This window comes from Gorilla gorilla, chromosome 16, assembly GCF_029281585.2.
Source record: "Gorilla gorilla gorilla isolate KB3781 chromosome 16, NHGRI_mGorGor1-v2.1_pri, whole genome shotgun sequence".
NCBI lineage: Eukaryota > Metazoa > Chordata > Mammalia > Primates > Hominidae > Gorilla > Gorilla gorilla.
Window position 1 is genome coordinate 73,321,842 of NC_073240.2, and position 17,160 is coordinate 73,339,001.

At 43.9% G+C, this 17,160-nt stretch overlaps 1 protein-coding gene across 3 annotated transcripts in view; it reads left to right on the forward strand.

Annotated features, from left to right (window-relative positions):
• The first annotated feature begins 3,861 nt into the window (after positions 1 to 3,861).
• The window catches only part of ARIH1 (ariadne RBR E3 ubiquitin protein ligase 1), a 111,867-nt gene continuing 98,568 nt past the window's right edge, over positions 3,862 to 17,160 (forward strand). For 2 of the 3 annotated variants that reach the window (XM_004056447.5, XM_055363704.2), the window contains exon 1: positions 3,862 to 4,563. In XM_004056447.5, coding sequence (XP_004056495.1) covers positions 4,189 to 4,563 — 375 coding nt within the window. In that variant the 5' untranslated portion in view covers positions 3,862 to 4,188. The remainder of the gene's footprint in view (positions 4,564 to 17,160) is intronic. The other variant, XM_031002294.3, reaches the window with a different exon arrangement.

A 17,160-nucleotide genomic window follows, 5' to 3' on the forward strand; every position in this document is an offset into this window, starting at 1 on the left:
AGACCAATTTTCTTCCCTAGAAAATGGGGATGACACAGGCTGTGTACATATAAGCATAATTAAAATAAAACTGATTAGGCTGGGTGCGGTGGCTCACGACTATAATCCCAGCACTTTGGGTGGCCATGGTGGGAGGATCATGAGGTCAGGAGGTCGAGACCAGCCTGACCAACATGGTAAAACCCTGTCTCTACTAAAAATACAAAAATTAGCCAGGCATGGTGGTGCGTGCCTGTAGTCCCAGCTACTCAGGAGGCTGAGGTAGGAGAATTGCCTGAACCCAGGAGGCAGAGGTTGCAGTGAGCCGAGATGGCTCCACTGTGCTCCAGCCTGGGCGACAGAGTGAGACTCCGTCTCAAAACAAACAAACAAACAAACAAACAAAACTGATTAAAAGATTATAAAGGTGACTTATGACACTTTTTAAAAGCTCTGATTTTGTGAGTACTTAGCTATGTGCCAGGTACTGTGTCAAATGCTTTAAATACATAATTTCATTTGATACTCACAAATAATCCTATGAGAACAGGAATTATGATCCTCTAAAGTAAACCTCTAAAAGAGAGGCTTAGTAATTTGCTTAAGGTTACAGACAGCAACGGGGCAGGGGGGTGCATAGGCAAATTCAGATCCATCTGCTTCAATAACTTTTATCCTCTTCACCTTTATCCTATGCCGCTTCTAAACATTGCTGGTGTAAACTCTGGTAAAATTGTATCTCCACCTCTAATTTTTCCTGACCTTCAGTCTTGTATCTTAGTTTATGGAACTGCCTACTCAACACCTCTACCCTGATGTCTAACGAGCACCTCCAATAACATGTTTCAGTGAGTGATGCCACCATTCACCCAGTCGCTCAAGCTCCAAATACAGTAGGCATCCTTGTTTCCTCCATCAAACCCACTGTCAAGCCACCGGCAAATATTTTGGCTCTTCTTTCAAATTCTATCTCAATCTGACCACTTCTTATCACCTCCACTGCCATGACCCTAGTTCAGGCTATTATCTACTTACCTGGACTACTGAGATAGCCTCATAATTTCTTTGTTTTCATAGTCCATTCACCATAAAGCAGTCAGTTCTCTTTTTAAAAACACAGATCATATAGTTTCACTCTTCTGCTTAAAACTCGTTAATAATTGCCACTGCAATAACGTAAACTTCTTAAGATGACCTACAAGGCCTCTACTGGCCCCCTACCTTGATCTGCTTTCTCTGACTTTATCCCTTAACACCCTCTTCTTCGCTCAGCATGTCTCAAGTCACATTGGTCCTGATATTTTCAAATTCCTCTGTGACTAAAAGTCACATGCTTTGAGAAGATGTGAAAGGGCAGGGCTGAATTTTGAGGAAATTGGCAAAGGTGTGAAAGAGTTGTCGAGAGTGGGAGAACAATCCAGAAAAATTTAATAGGATTGCTGGGAATTATTGAGGGTTGAGTTGTGCTTGGTGATTGAAATTAAGTAGGCTGGGTGTAGTGGCTCACACCTGTAATCCTAGCACTTTGGGAGGCCAAGGTGGGAGGATTGCTTGAGGCCAGGAGTTCCAGACCAGTCTGAGCAACATAGTGAGATGTATCTGTAAAAAAAAATAAAAAATTAGCCAGGTATGGTGGTGTGCACCTGTAGTACCAGCAACTCAGGAGGCTGAAGTGGGAGGATCACTTGAGCCCGGGACATTGAGGCTTCAGTGGTGATCACACCACTGCATTCCAGCCTGGGTGCCAGAGCAAGAGTGCCTCCAAAAAAAAAAAAGAAGAAATTTAGTAATAGAATACAGATGGCTACGCACATTTCTCTAATAGTGGTCAGCTGCTCCATTATCAAAGTGGAGACTATAGATGGTAGGGTTCATTCAAGATAGGGGTACAATGAAAAGAAAGGTGAGGCAAAGGAGTTTAGGGTACTGACAAGTGTTACTGAATTCTTCTGTAGGTAGTATCACAATGGAGACGGGGTGGACAGAAGTGTTCCTTGTGTCCATGGCTTGCCTTAGTTGTGGCAGCAATCTAGAATTGCTAAATAGAACCACTGAATCAAAGAACCTAGACCTGGCTGGGCGCTGTGGCTTATGCCTGTTATCACAGCACTTTGGGAGGCCCAGGCAGGTGGATCACCTGAAGTCAGGAGTTCGAGACCAGCCTGGCCAATATGGTGAAACCCCCATCTCTACTAAAAATACAAAAATTAGCCTGGGGTGGTGGCATGCGCCTGTAGTCCCAGCTACTCAGGAGGCTGAGACAGGAGAATCGCTTGAACCTGGGAGGCAGAGGTTGCAGTGAGCTGAGATCACCACTGTACTCCAACCTGGGCAACAGAGTGAGACTCCATCTCAAGAAAAAAACAAACAACAACAACAACAACAACAACAACAAAAACCTAGACTACCAGTATTGAGGTTAAATGCTTTACTTTGTAAATCCTGAGGTTAAGAAATATAATTATCAGTATTTTAAAACTTACAAAACGGACAAATTGGAAGAGGCTTTTTAACATTATAATGGAATTTTTCACTTTTCAAAATCAATTTCCAAAGGGAACCTATAGGTTGAACAGTAAGATTTATCAACAAATCAGGGATTTTGATTTTAAAAGGTTTTCAATCTGGCCAATTCTTCAGATTATCTCAAGAGGGAGCCTTCTTATGCCTCTTCTTCCTTCATAACACTTCTCTGGCTCGCATGTCCTGTTTACAAAGATTTAAGCCCACTCTTAGGCATAAAATGCTCTTAACTGACATGACCCCTGACTAACTTGCCTAATATTTTGCCATGTACCCTCCATGCACTTTAAGCTCCCCAAACTATTACTTACTTGACACCTTCTGCGCTTTTGCTTGTTCTCTGCGGCTAGACCATCTTCCCTACCTTCTCTGTTGAACTCCTAGCCATTCATCAACACTCAGCTCACATAGCACACTTTCAGATGAGATTCAAGCATTATCTCTCTGGCTACATTTGGCCCTTGTAGATATTTCTATTATTGCCTGTATTTTGTTGAAGCATTCATGTCTTTTATGTACTATATAGTACATAATATATCTACATTACAAAGCATTTTTATGATTCATGTTTTGGGGCATCCAGCGGTTAAAATAGGGCAAGGGTTATGTGGTCTTGGCCAGGTCCCTTTTCCTTTCTGAGCTTCAGGTTCCTCAGGTATAAAATGGGTACTATGGCTCCGTGAAGATGAGACAGAATATATGTAAAGCCCTTACACAGTGCTCAATTCATGAAAATCATCGCTGTTTACATTGTTTAGGGCCCTCAAGAGGCGCTCTTGTCAGCGGGGTGGAGGAAATGCCTCTTTAAAATGACGTCATTATAGGAGACTTAAAAACCACTGCACGTCTGTACAAGTGGACAGAATCACACAGCTACCTAAAGTGGGTTCACCTGTCATACAGTTTAGAGGTTCCACTTACAACAGGTTTCCATCAGTAGCCAAAGCAACAGAAATTTTAGCTTAACGGCTGAGGGCTTCCGGGATTACCGCAGGGCGGGCGGGAAGCGCCTTTCCGCTCCGGAGGGAAGGCCGCGTCCCCAAGGGACTGCCTGAGTGGGCTGGATCCCTATGGCCTGCGGCAGACACCACCACCTAGGCGGTCCAGGGGTCCCTCTCTCGGTGACTGGTGACCAGGAGGCCGCAATCTCTTCACATAAAAGGTCTACGGGTTTCCGCTCGGCCCTCACAGCGGCAGCTGATCGAACCGGGAAAGCAATTCCCGCTCGGCTCCCCTCGGGTCCCAGGCCCAGGAAGGCCGGGCCGTGGGGTCTCCCCGGGCTCCACGCAGGGGCGGCGGGGCGGGGCGCAGTGACGCAAAGAGGAGTGACGCGACGACGCAGCGCGACGCGGTGACGCACGCCCCTTTGTTGGCTCAGTAGCGATAGCAGCGGCCGTGGAGGTGGCGCTGGGGACTGTTTTCTCTCGGAGGCCGGAGCGGAGCCGCGTCTGACTGAGGCGGGCAGCAAGCGGCCCCCTCGCTCCCTCCCTCCCTCCTCCGCGCCCTCCCCGCCGCCACCAGCCGTCAAACGCCAACCGCCGCTCCTGGGGAGGAGCCGCGGCCCGCGGGGCCGGAGCCAGGCCTGCGTCCGGACATCAGCCGGAGCCGGAGCGAGAGCCGGGGCCTCGGCGTCCCCGCCCTCTCCCCGCCTCGGCCAGCGTCCGCCGGGCCCCCGCGCGTCGCGCCATGGACTCGGACGAGGGCTACAACTACGAGTTCGACGAGGACGAGGAGTGCAGTGAGGAGGACAGCGGCGCCGAGGAGGAGGAGGACGAAGACGACGACGAGCCGGACGATGATACCCTGGATCTGGGCGAGGTGGAGCTGGTGGAGCCCGGGCTGGGCGTCGGCGGGGAGCGGGACGGACTGCTGTGCGGGGAGACGGGCGGTGGCGGCGGCAGCGCTCTGGGGCCCGGCGGTGGCGGCGGCGGCGGCGGCGGCGGTGGTGGTGGCGGGCCGGGGCATGAGCAGGAGGAGGATTACCGCTACGAGGTGCTCACGGCCGAGCAGATTCTACAACACATGGTGGAATGTATCCGGGAGGTCAACGAGGTCATCCAGGTGAGGGTGGCCGCCGCGCCAGCTGGACCGGGCCCGACGGGGGAGCGGATTCAGGCGGCACGCGCGGTCCCGAGGGACAGGCCTGGGCCTGGTGCGCAGCCTAGCCCGGTGCCTCCCGGCCTTGTCTTCTCCGCTGCCTCTGCTGGGGATAGAGGGTGTCGAAAGCAGGGGTTCGCCGATTAGCCGGGTGTGGGGAGGTGCGCTGGGGGCGGTGCTTCCCAAGTCCTGCTATGGCGGAGGCCTTCGGCCGCCTAAGCCTTCTCTTGCGGGCAATTTCTGCCAGTCTCTGGGCCCGGTGTCCTTTCTCTGGCCGGGCGATCGCCTACTGGGGCGGGGCGGAGGAGGTGGGGTGGAGAAGAGGAGTCAGGAAGAATTGGGCTCGGACGGGACTTACCCCGGCCGTAGCCTCATTTGAGCACTTTTGGAAGGGATTAGAGTAGGCCTAAGAGCAGCTTGGTGTACAGTTGCCCCAAGTGGGCACCAGTTAATAAAGAAATGGATCTTGGCAGTCTCAAGTGCCTACTTAAAGGTGGGGGAAGGGAAGTATTTCTCGGAAGAGGTGCTGATGGGCCTTCTTTTCAGATGGTGAGGCTTCTGCTTACATCTTTTTTATGTCTTTGCTGTTTGGGACGTAACTGCTACTTTTTCTAGTCGTAGCAGATGACTTGCTTGAAGCTGTTGGAATAGTTACTGCATATTGCATACCCTTCCTTGTAGCTAAAACAACAACAAAACGCAGTGTTGTCTAATATTGGACAAGACTCTATTGTGAGTTAGAAAGCAGAGGTTTTCTGCTTGTGAACTCCTTTCTCTGATATTTTCTATTTTGTGGTAAGTTAGGCTTGGTGTAAGTTGATAACCACATCTCATTTAACCATGTGCGTCAGATTTTGCATTTTTGAGCTTTAGAAACTCAAAAGTTTTCATTTGGGGGAAAAAAAAAACCTCAGTTCTCCTGAGGAGTCAGGGATATGGCTGAAGAATAAAAATGAAGCTTGATTCAGTGCAACTTTTAGAAAACCTGGAAGGAAACTTATATGAGCAGCAAGTTATTGTTGCCTCTTTTATCAGTCATTATTTCTTTTTTGTTTAACTTAAATTGGTTGGCTAAATATTCATTGACAAATTAGAAGTATGTCACTGTCAACTCGTTGACTTTCTATTAACTGATTTTTATAGTATTATAAGTAACAGTTTTAAAAATTGAAGCATCTATTCAGGCACCGTTTCAATACAGTGTTTTGCATAATAGAAAAATCTCTGATATCTAGTGCCATTACTAAATAGTGGAAGTCTTAATTTTTAATATAGAGAACACAGTCTAAGAAGGAAGTTGAGGATTGTAGAAGATAATTTTTTGTTTGTTTGTTTGAGACGGAGTCTTGCTTTGTCGCCCAGGCTGGAGTGCAATGGCGCAATCTCGGCTCACTGCAACCTCCGCCTGCCTGGTTCATGCAATTCTCCTGCCTTGGCCTCCCAAGTAGCTGGTACTACAGGCGCGCGCCACCATGCTGAGCTAATTTTTTGTATTTTTAGTAGAGACGGGTTTCACCATGCTGGCCAGGCTGGTTTCGAACTCCTGACCTTGTGATCCGCCTGCCTCGGCCTCCCAAAGCGCTGGATTACAGGCGTCAGCCACCGTGCCCGGCCTGTAGAAGATGCACATGTAAGAAAAATCTGATTAGGTAAGAAAAAATAAAAAGACAAAACAAGCCTGCCACCCAGAGACATACACCAAAATGCGAACTGTAGTTATTTTTCTAGACCTTTGGATAGCCATTAATATGGTTCCCCGTTAATAACAGTGGAACCATACTGTATGTTCTGTTTGTGTTTTCAGTGGAAAAACATTACAGAAATACTCTGAACAACCTTCTGTCAAGTAAGTTTTTCGAGAACTTATGTGATTATAGATCTGAACTTTTGTTTAATCTGTTATTTGCCTTCCTTTTTATTTTCTAGTTTCTGGCTTTTATAAACATTGAAAATATCCTCATAGGTCAGTCTTTGAGTGTTCTTATTTTCTTGGGATAAAGTGAATTGCTGAGTCAAAAGAATTTGCTCATTTTCAATGCATTTGATACATACTACCACATTGCTTTCAGAAAAGTTATGCTAGTTTTCCCAACCAGTGTTTGATGGGCAAAAAAAAACCTGGTGAGATTGAACTTATGTTTATTGGGCTTGGTATTTCTTTTTTAAATTGCCCCTCGCTTTTTGCTCATTTTATTCTCTTTTGCCCATTGCCCCTCTTTGGGATATTTATCTCTTACTGGTTTGTAAGACTTCTTTCTATTAATAGAGGTTGGAAATAGCAGTTATCTAGGTTTTTAATGTTGGTTTGATAAACACGGAATTTTACTTAGTTTGCATTAGAGAGCTTACTGTTAACTCTTAAACATTTAAATTCCCTGTTCTCAGTTCTAATTTTCAGTGTGAAATCAGGTAAGATACATTTGCAGGTGAAAAAGTTTGAAATGTAAAAAGATAACCAAATTAATTTAATATTTCCTTGGGAATTTGATTACTTTTTCTGGGAGAGGAGTTCTGGGCAACAACATAAATACTGTTATTTGTGGATATTTGCAGGTTAGGTTTGGTCTTCAAATAAGTCAACATTATTTTCTTTCAGAAAACTTGGTTTTCTGGCTTTCTATAATTTCCCAATTAACATTTAAATAAAAGACCAAATTAAACAATTAAACTTTATTTAATTTGGTCTTTTGTTTAAATGCTTTGTGGCTACCTAGCTTACCTTTTCAGCTTTTAAGGAAAAAAAAAAAAAATCAGTTTTTTGTTTTGTTTTGTTTGGAGACAGCCTCACTCTGTCACCCAGGCTGTAGTGCAGTCGCATGATCTCAGCTTACTGCAACCTCTCCCTCCCAGGTTCAGGAGATTCCCCTTGCCTCAGTTTCCCCCCGCCCCCCCCCCCCCCCCCCCGTATCTGGGATTACAGGCACCTGCCACCAGGCCCAGCTAATTCTTGTGTTACAGAGTTTCGCCATGTTCGTCATGCTGGTACTGAACTCCTGGCCTCAGGTGATCTGCCCTTCTCGGCCTCCCAAAGTGCTGGGATTACAGGTGTGAGCCACCATGCCTGGCCAGGGTGTTTTTTGTTTTTTGTTTATTTTGAGACGAGTTTCACTCTGCTGCCCGGGTTGGAGTGCGGTGGCGTGATCTCAGCTCACTGCAACCTCCGCCTCTTGGGTTCAAGCAATTCTCCTGCCTGAGCCTCCCGAGTAGCTGGGATTACAGATGTGCACCACCACACCCAGCTACTTTTTGTATTTTTTTAGTAGAGAGGGGGTTTCACCATGTTGGCCAGGCTGGTCTTGAACTTCTGAACCCAGGTGATCCACACAGCTCGGCCTCCCAAAGTGCTGGGATTACAGTCGTGAGCCACCGCGCCCAGCCTAAAAAGTAGTTTTCCAATGTAACTGTATAAGTAGCTAGGTAATTTATTAAAAGAACCCTGTTCAATTCTGCAGTTGGGAGTATTTAAACTTGCCATTTTGTTTTTCCACAACAGTGTTCAGCAAATGTTGATTGTGCTTTCTAAGTATGCCAGGCACTATTTTAAGCAGACGATATGCTTCTTGCCTAAGGAGCATATAGGGATAGGGAATATGGAGGTCCTTGGACTCCGCTTCCAGAGATTCTTACTCATTAATGAAGTCTGAGGTGAAACCTGAGCATCTCTGTATTTTAGCCTTCTAGTGATAACTAAACCACTGGAATAGTGATAGTTAATCCACTGTCACGATTTTGACTCAGGCAGGGTGAGTAGAGTGAGAAGAGCAGCAGCTCTTAGGGGCACAGATTGGGTATACCTAATCAAAAAATCAGAAATGCTCTGAAATCACTTTGTGTTGTTGCCCAGACTGAAGTGCAATGGCAAGATCATAGCTCACTGCAACCTCAACTTCCTGAGCTAAAGTGATTCTCCCGCCTCAGCCTCCTGAGTAGCTAGGACTATAGGTGTGTGGCACCACTCCTAGATAATTTTTTTTCTTTTTTGTAGAGACACAGGGTCTTGCTCTGTTGCCCAGGCCAGTCTCAAACTCCTGGCCTCAAGTGCTCATTGAACCTCAGCCTCTCAAAATAGTAGGCCTGGAAATCCAAAACTTTTTGAACACTGTTGTGATGCTCAAAGGAAATGCTCACTGCAGCATTTTGGATTTCGGATTTTCAGATTAGGGATGTTGATTGTAAGTATGATTAAATATTCCAAATCTGAAAAACTTCTGGTCTCAAGTATTTTGGATAAGGAATACTCAACCTGTACCATATTTAGAGTGTGTGCTGAGAGGAATATGGACCTGGGACTGTTGAATGTGAGTGGTCAGAGGAGGTATAAAAAACAGTGGATAGGTATCTTGGTTTTATAAGGTCTGTTATGCTAAATAACTTTTTTTTTTTGGAGACGGAGTCTTGCTCTGTTGCCAGGCTGGAGAGCAGTGGTGGCGCGATCTTGGCTCAGTGCAGCCTCTGCCTCCTGGGTTCAAGCGATTCTCCTGCCTCAGCCTCCTGAGAAGCTGGGACTACAGGTGCGTGCCACCACGCCCAGCTAATTTTTGTATTTTTAGTAGAGACTGGGTTTCACCATGTTGGCCAGATGGTCTCAACTTCTTGACCTCGTGATCCGCCTGCCTTGGCCTCCCGAAGTGCTGGGATTACAGGCGTGAGCCACCGTGCCCAGCCAAATAACTCATTTTAAAGAAAAAAATATCTAAGCCTTACTGAAGAAATTTTCTGTTGGCTGTTGGTTCGAAAGCTGTATTTCACTTATTTAATTAAGAGATTTAATTAAAGAACCTCAAGTTGAGGTTGCAAGCCTAAACTAAGGAAGACAGTGTACTATTCTTTTTTTTTTTTTTTTTTGGAGACGGAGTCTTGCTCTGTTGCCCAGGCTGGAGTGCGGTGGCGCGATCTTGGCTCACCACAAGCTCCGCCTCCCGGGTTCATGCCATTCTCCTGCCTCAGCCTCCCGAGTAGCTGGGACTACAGGCAGCCGCTACCATGCCTGGCTAATTTTTTTGTATTTTTTTAGTAGAGATGGGGTTTCACCATGTTAGCCAGGATGGTCTGGATCTCCTGACCTCCTGATCCACCCACCTCGGCCTGCCAAAGTGCTGGGATTACAGGCGTGAGCCACCGTGCCCGGTCGACAGTGTACTATTCTAGCATATTGTTTACTGTTTGGCGAGTCAGTTATAGCCCTGGTTTTTACTCTGTCTAGTTAATATCTCAGAACCTTCAAATTTTTTTTTTTTTTTTTGATACGAGTCTCGCTGTGTCACCCAGGCTGGAGTGCAGTGGCCTGATCTTGGCTCAATGCAACCTCCACTTCCAGGGTTCAAACGATTCTCCTGCTTCAGCCTCTCAAGTAACTGGGATTACAGGCACGTGCCACCACACCCAGCTATTTTTTGTATTTTATTAGAGATGAGGTTTCACCATGTTGGCCAGGCTGGTCTCGAACTCCTGACCTCAAATGATCGACCTACCTTGGCCTCCCAGAGTGTTGGGATTATAGGCGTGAGCCACGGCGCCCAGCCAAACTTTTTTTTGTTGGTGTTGAGATGGAGTTTCTCTTTTGTTGCCTAGGCTGGAGTGCAATGACGCGATCTCAGCTCACTGCAACCTCTGCCTCCCAGGTTCAAGCGATTCTCCTGCCTCAGCCTCCTGAGTAGCTAGGATTACAGGCATGTGCCACCATGCCCGGTTAATTTTGTATTTTTAGTAGAGATGGGGTTTCTCCATGTTGGTCAGGCTGGTCTCAAACTCCCGACCTCAGGTGATCTGCCCGCCTCGGCCTCCCAAAGTGCTGGGATCACAGTGAGCCACCTTGCCCGGCCTTGTTTTGTTTTTAATCTGGGACTGAAAATGAGGGAGTTGAAATACTAGATTGGTCCTTTTTTACATTAAGTGTTTTATTCGTTTAACATCATTTTAAGAACCTTAGTTAATTGGAGATGTTCATTTTTTCCAAGAAATTGAATTCAGGTGTGCATATCGTGGTTATGTTCATTAATTGGGAGAGGAGGAAGAGGGTGTACAAGCCTGTGCATGATGTGTGCAGGCACACGTGTTTTGAAGTTATTAAAGTGTTTGATATAGTTTAGATTTATTTCTTTTGGACTTTTATATTTTCCCAGCTGATCTCCTTGAGCTGTAAGTTTAAATTACAGTGACTTGTTGAATTGCTATGGCAGTAGTCCTATGAATCAAACTCTGGGGATGGGGTCTGGCTGTCTGTTTTAACAAGCCTTCTAGGTGATGGTGATGCAAGCTAAAGTTTGAGAACTGCTGATGTAGTTGAAATTTAATAGCAGTGTTTCTCTATGTGTTATGTGTAGTGATAGATTACTACAGAGGTGGGTTAATGAGGGAAGATAAATTGTTTAAGAAACTAATAATAGGGGACCAGTCACGGTGGTTCACACCTGTAATCCCAGCACTTTGGGAGACTGTGCCAGGCAGATCACTTGAGGTCAGGAGTTTGAGACCAGCCTGGCCAATATGGTGAAACACTAGCTGGGCGTGGTGGCCTGTGCCTGTAATCCCAGCTACTTGGGAGACTTGAGGCAGGAGAATTGCTTGAACCTGGGAATTGGAGGTTGCAGTGAGCTGAGATTGTGTCACTGCACTCCAGCCTGGGTGACAGAGGGAGACTCTGCTTCAAAAAAAAAAAAAAAAAAAAGGTAATAATGGGAAAATTTCCAGAACCTAGGCAACGTTTACTAGGCTAATCGTAGGGTTGGAAGATGTTTGTCATCGTAGATGCTATCCATCATGCTATGCTATCCTTCAGCTAAGGTGGTCTTTACTCAGTATTTTCTTTTCTTTTTTTTTTTTTTTTGGAGACAGAGTCTTTTCTCTCTCGCCCAGGCTGGGGTGCACTGGCGCCATCTTGGCTCACTGCAACCTCCGCCTGCTGGGTTCAAGCGATTCTCCTGCTTCAGCCTCCCGAGTAGCTGGGATTACAGGCGCCCACCACTACGCCCGGCTAATTTTGTATTTTTGGTAGAGATGGGGTTTCACCATGTTGGCCAGGCTGATCTCGAACTCCTGACCTCAGGTGATCCACCCGACTCGGCCTCCCAAAGTGCTGGGATTACAGGCATGAGCCACTGCGCCCGGCCAGTATTTTCAAATAGACAAACTAAACTAGTGACATCTGACATTCTAGATTGGAGTTCTTGATTTCCCTTCCGGTCCTAGATTTTTTTAATATAGAATGTTGAGTTTTCTAATTTATTAGTATGCTGGAAGAGATAAAGTCCTGGATAGATATAAAGTCCTGTTTAAAGGAATATGAGAAGACTTATTCTTAAGGAGTTGAGAATCTCTTAGAGTTAAAGCTGTTAGGTTAGTGAGTGATTTAAATAAGTGGATAGTAATAGATACTCATGGAAGAGACGTCTGTAGGTGTTGTCAAAGATGGCTAGGATTTGGGTGGATAAAAAAGAGGAAGTCATTCTAAGAAACTGAATGAGGTGAGAATGAGGAGAGTTTTTGGGTAATGGTGAAATCAGCTAAAGTAGAGTGGAGTTTATAAATGCTGGATAATAATGTAGAACCTGGAAGATTAAATACTGTGATGAAAGGTAAGCAGAAGTCATCAGATTAGATTCTTTTGGGGTTGACCTGTGGTAACTATATAGATTGGTTATCTTTTGCCTTATGTTACCCCAAAACTTAGTGACTTAAAAAAACAAGGATCTGTTATATCATAGTTTCTGTGAGTCACAATTCTGGATGCAGCTTACCTGGGGGCCTCTGGCTTATGGTCTCTTACAAGGCTGCAACCAAGGTGACAGCTCGGTAGCAGTTCTCTCTTTTTTTTTTTTTTTTTTTTTTTTTTTAAAGACAGAGGCTTGCTGTGGTGCCCAGGCTGGAGTGCAATGGCATAATCTCGGCTCATTGTAACCCTCACCTCTTGAGTCCAAGTGATCCTCCTTACCTCAGCCTCCTGAGTAGTTGGGACTATAGATGTGCACCACCACACCCCAGCTTATTTTTTTGTTTTTGTGGGTTTTTGGGTAGAGACCAGTATTTTTTTGTTTTGCCATGTTGCCTAGGCTGCTCTTGAACACCTTAATTCAAGGGATCTGCCCGCCTTAGCCTCCTAAAGTGCTGGGATTACAGGCATGAGCCACCGTGTCTGGCCTGGGTAGCAGTCCTCAAGGCTTGACTGGGGAAGCTTCCCCTTCCGAGCTCACTCATTTGGCTGTGACCAGGCCAGATTTTCACTGGCTAGTTGTTGCCCAGAGATATCAGTTCCTTGCCATGTGGGCCTCTCCATAAAGTGGCTGATAACACAGTAGCTTGTTTCCTCCAGAGTGAGGGATCTTAGAGAAAAGGCCCATACGATGGAAGCCACAAAGTTTTTATAACTTAATTTCAGAAGTAACGTCGCATCACTTTGCAATATTCTATTTGTTATAAGTGAATAACCAAATCCAGCCCATACTCAATCGGAGGGGATTATACAAAGATGTGAAGACCAGGAGGCAGGGGTCTTTGGGGGCTATCTTAGAGGCCAGCTGTTTGTCTCTCTCTCTCTCTGTTAAGAGGTAAATTACAGCTATTATATAATGCCTTTCTATCCAATCTTTTTGTATGCTATTGGGAGAACATAGTGTTTTGGATTTTTTATTTTGGATTAACCATAAATTAATTACTTTTGCCTTTGCAAAACATTATACCTGTAAATGATAAACATTCCTAATAACCTTTCAGTGGCTTAAGTTTAAAATAGCTTGTAGTCTCAGAATTGGTAGGAATTTGAGATTCTCCAGTTTACTGATTTTTTTTTTTAAACTCTAGCTATGTAATGGAATCACCTGGAGATTTTTTTTCATTACTGTTTTTAAAATAGAAAATTGTAGATTCACAGCTGGGCATGGTGGCTCACGCCTGTAATCCCAGCACTTTGGGAGGCCGAGGCAGGCGGATCACCTGAAGTCAGGAGTTCGAGACCAGCCTGGCCAACATGGCGAAACCCCGTCTCTACTAAAAAAATACAAAAATTAGCTGGGCGTGGTGGTGGGCGCCTGTAATCCCAGCTACTCGGGAGGCTGAGGCAGGAGAATCACTTGAACCCAGGAGACAGAGGTTGCAGTGAGCCAAGATTATGCCATTGCACTCCAGCCTGGGCAACAAGAGTGAAACTCCATCACAAAAAAAAAAAAAAAAAAAAAAAAAAAGAAAAGAAAATTGTGGATTCACATGCAGTTACAAGAAATAATGCAAAAATCCCACATATTCTTTTTTTCCAAAAAATTTTATTTCCCTAGGTTATTGGGGAAGAGGTGGTATTTGGTTACATAAGTAAATTCTTTAGTGGTGATTTGTGAGATTTTGGTGCACCCATCATCTGAGCAATATACACTGAACCCAGTTTGTAGTGTTTTATCTCTCACCCCCTTCTCACCTTTTTCCCCCGAGTCCCCAGAGTTCATTATATCAATCTTAGGCTTTTGCATGCTGATAGCTTAGCTCCCACTTATGAGTGAGAACATATAATGTTTGGTTTTCTGTTCTTGATTTACTTCTCTTAGAATAATAGTCTCCAGTCCCATCCAGGTTGCTGCAAATGCCATTAACTCATTCCCTTTTATGGCTGAGTAGTATTCCATCATATATATATATGTGTGTGTGTATACATATATACACGTATGTGTATGTGTGTGTATATATATGTATATATATGTGTGCATACATATATATGTGTATATATATACACATATATATATACACACACACACACCACAGTTTCTTTATCCACTTGTTGATTGCTGGGCATTTGGGCTGGTTCCCCATTTTTGCAGTTGCGAATTGTACTGCTATAAATGGCGTGTGCAAGTATCTTTTTCGTATAATGACTTTTCCTCTGCGTGGATACCCAGTAGTGTGATTGCTGAATCAAATAGTAGTTCTACTTTTAGTTCTTTAAGGAATCTCCGCACTGTTTTCTATAGTGGTTGTACTAGTTTACATTCCCACCAGCAGCGTAGAAATGTTCCCTTTTCACCACATCCATGACAACATCTATTATTTGTTAATTTTTTGATTATAGCCGTTCTTGGCCGGACTAAAGTTGTATTGCATTGAATCCCACATACTCTTTACCGATTTTTCTACAGTGGTAACATCTTATAAAAACAGTATCTTGCAAAACATCTTGCACAGTATCACAATGAGGGTAATGACATTGATGTGATCTTACTTAGATTTTCTTACCTGGGGATTTTAAAAAATACAGGCACGCAGGCCCTACCCCATACCAAGTAAGTGGGTCTCTGGGGGGTTTGGACCAGGCATTGCCATTAAACAAGAATCTTTCCTGGATTATTTTAATGCACATCCAGGGTCGAGAGCTCCTGCTTTTGTAAGAAATCTTTCTAAAACACTGCCGTCTCTGCTTAACTACAAATAAATAACAGTGAGCTATTTTTGTGATGCATCTCAATCCAGTGTTTGCCTATTGATTTTTTTTTTAATGGAAAGAAAATCTACTTCCATATTAGCTTCCACTCATTGTTCTTAGTACCTATAGCACCCTGAATGGTTTTGTTTTTTATATAACTATCATTTTGGAATCCTGAAGGAAAAATTTTTCTTCCTGAGGTTAATCAACCCCCCTTTCCTCAGTCATTCCTGCCTTCTAGGTAATTGCTGTCTTTCTTATAATAGGCATAGTATCATAGGCCATAACTTTGCTAAATTATTGACTGTATATACACAACTCATCCTTTGATCTTGACACTATATTACTATGTAACTTTGTATAAATAGCTTAATTATTTTCATTAAATGATGGGATAAATAGAAGAATGAGAATTTATTTAGGTTGACATTATTGGATGAGATAGTAATCAGGCTGCTTCTAACCTGGAGTGACTGGATCCTTTGGGGCCAATGGAGATAGTAGTGGTGGTCCTTGCATTATTTTCAGTGTTTAAAAAGCCTCATGTATATTTTTTTAAAAAGCTGTCAAGCCACTTTTATAAAGTCAGTAGATTTCTATAATCACTTATGATTTAAGTTTCTTCCTAAATTTTTGATTTTTTTTTCCCTGAATTGTCATTCACCTAGTGATAGGAGGTCATCTGGCTTGACCATACAATGGTTTCCCCTTATCTACAGTTTCAATTTCCAAGGTTTCAGTTACCTGAGGTGTGCAGCAGTCTGAAAATATTAAATAGAAAATTTCAGAAAAAAACAATTTGTAAGTTTTAAATTGTACACCATTCTCAGTATGATGAAATCTCTCACCATCCCACCCAGGACGTGAATCATCCCTTTATCCAGTATATAGCAGTATATAGGCTACCTACCTGCTACTGGCCTCGGCTGGTCACTTCACTGTTAACAGATTGAAAAAACATAGCATGTATAAGTTCGGTATTACCTACACTTTCAAGCTTCCACTGAGGGTCTTGGGACATGTTCCCTGAGGATGAAGGGGACTGCTGTAATGTCTCATTTGATACAGCTTGGGGTATAGTTGATGCCCAGTTAGTGTTTAAGTGATGGATAGTATGCTATCTCAGAAGGTGGCTTAAAAAATTCTTAATGCTCTAACATCTGCTCTGGCAAATCAGCTTTCCAGAGCCCTACTTTTTTTTTTCATTTTTAAAAATGACTTTTTTTTTTTTTTTTTTTGAGACAGAGTCTCTGTGGCCCAGGCTGGAGTTGCAGTGGCATGATCTTGGCTCACTGCAGCCTCTGCCTCCTGGGTTCAAGTGATTATCGTGCCTCAGCCTCCCAATTAGCTGAGATTACAGGCATGCATCACCACACCTGGCTAATTTTTGTATTTTTTGGTAGAGACAGGGTTTCACCATGTTGGCCAGGCTGGTCTCGAAGTCCTGTCTTCAGGTGATCCGCCCTCCTCAGCCTCCCAAAGTGCTGAGATTACAGGCATGAACCACTGTGCCCAGCCTGACAATTTTGGTTTTAAGGCCAAAAATTTGAAGATTTAAATGAAAAATGCCAAATATTCAGGAATTTTCTCCTATTATTATTATTTTTTGTATGTAAATATTGTTCTGTAGTATTGTTCTTTCCTTTTTTGCTCTGTTCCACTTAAAAGTGTCAGAAGTGCCCTGACAATACATTTTGGCAAAAAACAGAGCAGGTAATGAAGTATTAGGTAACATTTTCTTGTTACTGAGACATTTGCTTAGACAATGCTAAGAATAGCTATCATCCTAGACACTTCTCCCCAGGCTTGCTTTGCCATTGCCTTTGAAACTGTCATACTTATAACTCAGATATTAACTGGCTCTAATTACCTGGTAATATGTCCTCTCTCCTAATCACAATTGTACAGTGTTTTTAGGGATAAAGTGTAAACTAGAAACCGAGAAGTATTACCTGATTCTTAGCAAGTATTTATAAGTGACAGCCTCTAATGTGGACATTTATCTTGGAATTTGTGACATTTGGACAGATATTTATCTGAAACTTACTTGAAACTCAAATTTAATACCTTCTCTCTTTGAGGCTTTTCCCCCTTTTATTGGCTTATCTGAGAACCATTCTTGGGATTTGAGTCATCCTTGATTTATTTTTTTCCTTCATTTT